The 7119-nt window shown below is 41.8% G+C and overlaps 1 protein-coding gene across 3 annotated transcripts in view; it reads right to left on the bottom strand.

The window, feature by feature from the left end:
* Positions 1-362: 362 nt before the first annotated feature.
* BRCA1 (BRCA1 DNA repair associated) overlaps positions 363-7119 on the bottom strand; it is a 76854-nt gene continuing 70097 nt past the window's right edge. For all 3 annotated transcript variants that reach the window (XM_074223797.1, XM_074223796.1, XM_074223799.1), the window contains 4 exons: positions 7056-7110; positions 1873-1946; positions 1253-1313; positions 363-633 (listed from right to left, as the gene is read on the bottom strand). In XM_074223797.1, the coding sequence (XP_074079898.1) occupies positions 512-633; positions 1253-1313; positions 1873-1946; positions 7056-7110 (312 nt within the window). In that variant the 3' untranslated portion in view covers positions 363-511. The remainder of the gene's footprint in view (positions 634-1252; positions 1314-1872; positions 1947-7055; positions 7111-7119) is intronic.

Genomic DNA, 7119 nt, shown 5'->3' with positions numbered 1-7119 from the left:
CTTTAAAATGATTCACTAGGACACTTAGGCAAACAAATGACCCTCAGGAGGCTGAGCAAACCCAAACCTTAAGTCCCAGTGTTGCTTTCACAAATGACTATGTGTTTAAGCTCCCCTGGAGTAAATATGCAGGGACAGGGCTGTCATGATTAATAATGAATCAGCAACTTGCTCTCTTTCTCTCTCTTTGTGAAGATTCTGCTTTTAAATTCTTTTGTAGGTGACAAATCACCACATTTTGTGCTCAAGGCAGATTTCAAAAGGGAGATTGAAGCAGGAAGTCTTTTAAAAAGGTACCTGTGCATGTGCATGCACACACATGCACACCCACCCCCACCCACCCACCCACCCATCCACACACACACTCTCCAGGCTGACACAAAATGTTTTGCAATCAAGACTGCAGAAGGGCAGGATAAGTCAAAGAAACTGCCTCTGCTCAGGAAGCTGCTCCTTGGGTGGGCCTTGGCAGGTTACCAGAACCCAAGCCTCCACCTCCTGCCAGGGAGGATCAGGAGCCCAAGGAGCTCTGGATTATCATGTAGCTGTCCAACTCCTGGCACTGATAGCAGGCAACGCTGTCCAGCACCCACTCCCGGGTCACTATGGGTGCTTCACATACCAGTCTGATTCCTGGGGATGACATAAAGCACAAGCCAGAAATCAGGATCGTGTCCTCTGATGCCCAGATTTTAGGGTCTAGCCACCCCCTCCCACAGAAGTTGGTGCAGGAGCTTCTGAGATAAGAACAAATTCTTTGTTCTAAAGTTCTTTTATCATGAACCCCAGAAAATCATAGCATATACTAAAACTTCTAAGGGGGGGGAAGACCCTGATAGTAAAGTCTCATTTCTTTGGGAAATCTTATCAATCAACACAATATGCCAGAACTATCCTAGAAATGGCTTTTTAAAAAAGCTAACAAGATATTTTGCTATATTGGATTAGTAGACAGATTGTATTTGAAGTCAGAGAACATGGGTTCAAACATTCACTGGAAAGAGCCTAGATGAAGGCAAAGAGGGATGACTCTGAGCCCTGGATTAACATCTTGCCTCTGGTGCTGACCATCGGTGTGGCTTGGAACAAACCTGAACACCTGCCTAGTCAGGTTTCCTCATTTGTAAAATGAAGGGGCTGGCCCCAATGGTCATCTCCATCTCTCTCTCTACACACACACACACACACACACACACACACGCACACACACGCGCACACATGCACGCACGCGTGGCACGCAAGGGCATCTTACTCTGAAAAATGCTGTCATCTTCCCAGGCATCAGGCTGAACGACCACAACTGGAGAAGAATCCTGTGATCCCCAGAGGTGAAAAACAATTTACATAAATACATCCATATATATGTATATACATACTGTCCTATGTAAAAGGGAGGGGAAAGGGGAAAAGTCCCAACATACTGCTTTGTGGTGAAACAGCTTATGGATAGCTAGGGGATGAGTAAGAAATGAACCTTTGGTCATGGGAGGGAAAGTAACTTGCAGGAAAGTCAATTTGACACTAATGAGGGCTCAGGAGACCCAACTTCTCCGACACAGGCTCTCATTAGCGGGCTATGTGGTCACTTGCTCTCACTTTGTGTTTCAGTTTCTCCCTCTATCCAATGAGGAGGCACAACTACTAGATCTCCAAGGCACTTTTTTTCCATCTTCATGATTCTAAGGATTCTTAGATCAATGGTTCTTCAAGATCAGAAAAAACTAGATGGTGGTGGGGTAGGGATGTTTCTGAACCACGAGCTCCCAAGAGCTGACTTGTCCTGCCTCACCACTGTCATGAGAGTACATGGCACCTCTGTTCCTCCTGGTTAACCCCAAACTGAGTCCCTGTCCTCTGCTGCACAATACTCACCACTCTGAGCCTCAACGAGGAAGGTTTCTTCACTACCGAGGCCCCGCACAGACGTACCATCCACTCTAAGTGATCTGCATGAGCCACGAAAACCACATTACAATGTTCACGTTTATTATCCCATCATTTCCCATAAGCCTTTGCCCTTCTAACTCTATTTTTGCTCTTGTTACATCTCAGGCCAACTTTCTGTGCTATCCTAAGGGACAAAGTTTCATGGAGGCTCAGCACACTCCATGGAGAATCAACATTGCAAACTCTTGGAAGGTCTGGGGTCAGCTCTCTCAGTAGGTTCCCTCCTGCTTAAGGTCTATCTACTCTACAACCACACCAATCTACTTCCTGTAATGCCAGCTCATTAATGCTAATCACCTGTCTTGTTGAGGAGTGAACAGTCCAAGAACAGTCCCTTGGCATGCTTTCACCCCCCCCCCCCATTTAGACTATCACAATCCATTCCATCGTGCACTCTAGAACTCCTGCTCAATTGACAAAAAAGCCCTTCGAATAACATGCTTTGTGTCTTCCTCAATGCATCCTCCTTGGAAGACTCTATACTTCTTTGGAAATACTCTTCACTGAAGTAAGAGATCTGTCATATGATCGTCAGTCTCTTCGTTCTCTGACTTCCCTTGATGAAGGCTTGGGGACAAAGCTCATAGAGGTATACTCTTTGGAAAACCAACAAATGAACACTCCAAGTTCTAAAGATTGTAGAGTGAACTTTCATTCCTCCTACTCCCATTTCCTTTAACAGAGCTAAAAAAGTGAATAATGAACATACTTCTTGCTCCCCACCATTACTTCCAGATTATTCTCATCACCATCCATCAGCAACCTTTCATCTTAAGGTTTTTTAAAACAGTGATTTTATTTTCTGGTTTGGAGTCATCCTCTTTTCTCTACCCACAATCACATCATATCAAACCTGAGAAGGGAGATGAAGTCACCAAGTCAGACCAATACCTAGCTAAGAATCCCTTCTGAAACAAGGCTGATAGTCATCTGGTCTTGGTTTAAAGATTTCTACCAAGAGAGAACTCCTAACTTCTTCAACCTCTTTTGGACAATTCTAATTAGGATGATGGATTTAGAGTTGGAAGGAATAGTAGAGATCATCTAATTCAACCCTTTCCTTTTACAGGCAATGAAAGAGAAATCAAACAGATATAATGATGCACCAAAGTCATAGGAGTAGTAAGAGTGGTAGAAAGGGATTTGAACCCAGGGCCTCTGGCTCTACCACATCTTGACAATTATACTTCAGACTCCACTTTAACCTACCTACAACCTGCTCTACTTTTGTCTTGACTAATTTTTGTACTTCCAATCCATTTCAACTTATTCTGGCTTTGACCACAGTCCATTATTTTTGTTTCACTATTCACTACCCAGGAATCTCAGGAATTTTGATCTTTCATCACCATTAGCCACTCTCTTTCCCTGGATCACAAAGGATAGTCGTTCTACCTGTACCCTATGATCTCATTTCCTCTGGCATCATTATGTATACTCTAGTAATCACTTCTTTCACACACATCTTCCATCTTTGATTTTCCAGTTGTTCTTGGAAACATGTTCAAGTCCCCCCAATGCCCTCCCTCTTCTATTCAGCTATCACACTTTTTTTCTTTTATTGATAAAGTTCTTGCCAAAGTTGTAACTGGTGCTTTCATCTAGCAACTAATCACTCTGGGTTATACTGATAGGTCAATAGGTTTGAGGGTCAAGCCCCACTTGGTCACTGGGACCTGGTTGACTTAGAGTAAATATAAATAACAATAGTTTGTTTTGGTCAGAAATCCAGTGGGTCTTCCCTTCCCCAATTTTTTTTTTGGACTGGTAAGAGATCATTCTGTCTCATTTTTTAAAAGGTTTTTGTAAGGCAATGGAGTTAAATGACTTGCCCAAGGCCACATAGCTAGGCAATTATTAAGTGTTTAAGGCTGGATTTGAACTCAGGTACTCCTGACTCCAGGGCTGGTGCTCTATCTACTGTGCCACCTAGCCCCCCCCATCTCATTTTCTACCTAGCCTTAATCACTGAATGAACATTGCCTAAATCAAACTGAGACCTATTAAAGACTTTAGCTTAAAAAGGACCAAGTCTCCCACCACATCCAGATTTTCTTATCTATATCTGGCCACTGGACTCCAGAGGAGAAAGTGAGAGTCACTTTGTACAGCCCTCCCACTCCTAAATCCAGGTCATTTGCATGTCATGGCATTATTTTCCTGATATCATGGTCCTTTAGGAGAATGAAGCATCCAAAAAACTCATTAATCTCTTCAACCCCTTACAGTCTGAAATTCCTCTCTCAAAAGGTCAAGAATGACTTGCTAATTGTCGATTATTTTCATTCCTCATCTTACCTGTTGCTTTTTTTGCAAGGCAATGGGGTTAAGTGACTTGCCCAAGGACACACAGCTAGATAATTATTAAGTGAGGCCATATTTGAACTCAAGTCCTCCTGACTCCAAGGCTGATGCTCTATCCATTGTGCCTGCCACCTAGCTGCTTCTCTTCATGTTGCTTTTGACAAATGTGCCCTCCTATTAGATATTCTCTTAGTTCTTTTATTAGCTCCCTAGTTTCTCTTTATCTCCTCTGGGGACTCCTCAGTTTTCTGATGTGGTAACTTCTTAATATGGGGCTCTCTCTGGTTCTCTCTCTTCTTTCCTTTTTCTCCCACTACCTCCAGTCTGATGTCTCTAAGCCTCAGGTGTTTAGTGCTTGATTTGTTTTGGATGTTAAAGGAAATGGTGCTTAAGAGTGCTACACAACTTTTAAGTTATCACTACTATTGTAGTGGCTATCTGTTTGTACCTCTAGGACATCACCATTAATATGTTCCACTAGCAACTCCCATTATGAAGTCCAAAAACATGGCTCTGTTCTAAACCTGAATATCTTTTAGGCTGGATTCTTTCTGTGCTGCCATCATCCAACTAGCTATCCATCCATACAGCTCTGGTTCTCATTCCTCATCACCTGTCATATCTAGACATTCACCAAGGTCCTACCAATCCTACTTTGCAGTATCTACCACCTCCTACCTGATCTCCCTTGCTGCCTGCCTCCCTTCTCTCCAGTTTTGACTGTTCTTTCTCCCATCCAACCCACTTCATCTTTCTTTATTATTAATAGTTCTGGTCACACCATTTCTCTATTCATCTCTTCTGTGACTCCACAGGATCTTCAGAGGAAGATTCAAACTGTCTTGTCATGACAAGTCCCTTTCTACTCATCGTTCTTTGAACATTGCACATGGCCTCAAAGGGTTTAGTACTGGAATACTTTCCCTTATCTACCCTTTAAAGTCCTATAAAGTGCCATTTTCACTAGGAAGCCTTTACTGATTTCCCCTTTCTGAAATAATCTTCCTGTTTGTACTTTCAGAGCACATCTTGCAACTCTCTGGTGCATTTACAATGCAGCATTGCCCACATATTACAGTTCTGTACCTAATCCAACTATCTCTAAACAATGGGTATCTTAATGCTTAATTAATGAACAAGAGCATTTCAGTAAAAGATTTCCCATATCCTCTTTCCTGAACTTGACAAGCATGTGGAAACTAAAGCTGCTCCCCTTTGAGGGGACATGTGACCCTGAGCCTTAGAAGGATGATCACTCATTGAATTGACCACTCACTTGGAAACTTATAAAACTAACAGGTTTTAATTTTAAAAGGTGGAATGAAATGAATGTAGAGACTCAAGAGCTAAGATAATAGACTTGACAATCTCTCATCAAAGAGATACTTGAAAAGAAAAAAAATCCTAGATAATTTCTATTAATTTGCTAAATCACTTGCTAAGAAACTATGGATAAGAAAAAAGGGCAACCTTTCTTCCTAAGGCTGAGCCAGTAATTGATAATCATGTTGGTAGAGAGTACCACATTCAGTGGTAATTACTGCAAATGTCAAGAGACAGGAGGATAATTCATTCAGTCAAAAAATAAATATCACCCAGGCCAGAGTTTTATCATGCTAAGAGGGTTTAGAGCCAAGGAGTCAGAATACACATGCTTATAGGATAGTGGCAGCCAGAAAAAGTTTCTGAAGTCTAGGTCATTTCCAGAGATGATACACTGCTTGGCTTTTGCAAGGAAAATGAGAGTAAAACCTATCAGATAGGGGAGCTAACTTCTTGCTATGTCTGCATCTATTCTTGCATGAAGTTTTATGTGGGTGTAAATTCTCACCAGTCTACATTTTCCAGATTAGTAAGAAATGTAAGAGACAGGAATGAGAGTTGGAGGTGTGTCTCTGAATGGGGTAAAGGGTAGCTGAGATCAGGTCAGTAGTACTTCTAACAAAGCCTCCATGAAGGAAGTGTGGTAGACCTGTTTCAGGTGAGTTTTCATTATATGAAAGAACAAATTAATCTCAAATGTCTTGGCAACAATATGTCTGGAAATTTCACAAAGCCCAATCAATAACCAATAACAAAGCAAACTAAAGACAAAAGGAAAGTATTTTGTATACCTCTGCTGGCATCCCTGTTGCTGACTCAGTGCATCACTGATATGGGCACTTAAGCCTTCCTAGGTCTCACCCCTAAATTGAGGAAGACTTGAGCTACATAGAAGGCAGATTGAATCTGACCAGGGGAGGAGTGTGTGAATGTGAGTATGATAAAATGGGAACACTTGGTCTGAAGAGGAATTACTTGAATCATTACATCTGATATGCACATAATGACTTAGGTGAAATTTAAATTAGAAAATGTTGACCGAAAGCCTTCCCTCCAATACTGCTGTTCTGAGTCCATGCAGAGTTCCTGGCCCACAAGCTTATGTTGAAGTCATGCAATCTTCCATCTTAAAATGTTATCAGGAGGAATGTGTGGGTAGAGGGTGGCTTGGGAGAACTGAGCAGTATGATTTTCAATCATCATTAACATCTAAGTCATCTTCCTCCCCACTGATTAATTTCCCTTTTTCTTAAAGCAAGAATTAAAAAAACCAAAAAACCACTTCTCTACTCCAGGTTTGGGTACAGAACAATATTTTCAGATCTACACCTGGAAAGCCTCATTAATTGGAAGAGGATTTTGGGAAGTCAGACAGATATAGAGGCTAGCTGATCCTACACTACTCTCCTTGCCTTAGGTTTGTTTGTTACAAAGGAATAGCTGTTATAAGAATGTTACTACATAGACCCTCATTGTCTTACCTGTTGACATATCTGTAAATGGTCCACAGCAACAGATTTCTAGACCCTTGAAGATCTGGGGAAA

This window comes from Macrotis lagotis, chromosome 2 (genome assembly GCF_037893015.1).
Source record: "Macrotis lagotis isolate mMagLag1 chromosome 2, bilby.v1.9.chrom.fasta, whole genome shotgun sequence".
In the NCBI taxonomy this organism is placed as follows: domain Eukaryota; kingdom Metazoa; phylum Chordata; class Mammalia; order Peramelemorphia; family Peramelidae; genus Macrotis; species Macrotis lagotis.
The sequence above is the reverse complement of the archived record's forward strand: the minus strand, read 5'-3'. Positions and strand labels throughout refer to the sequence as shown.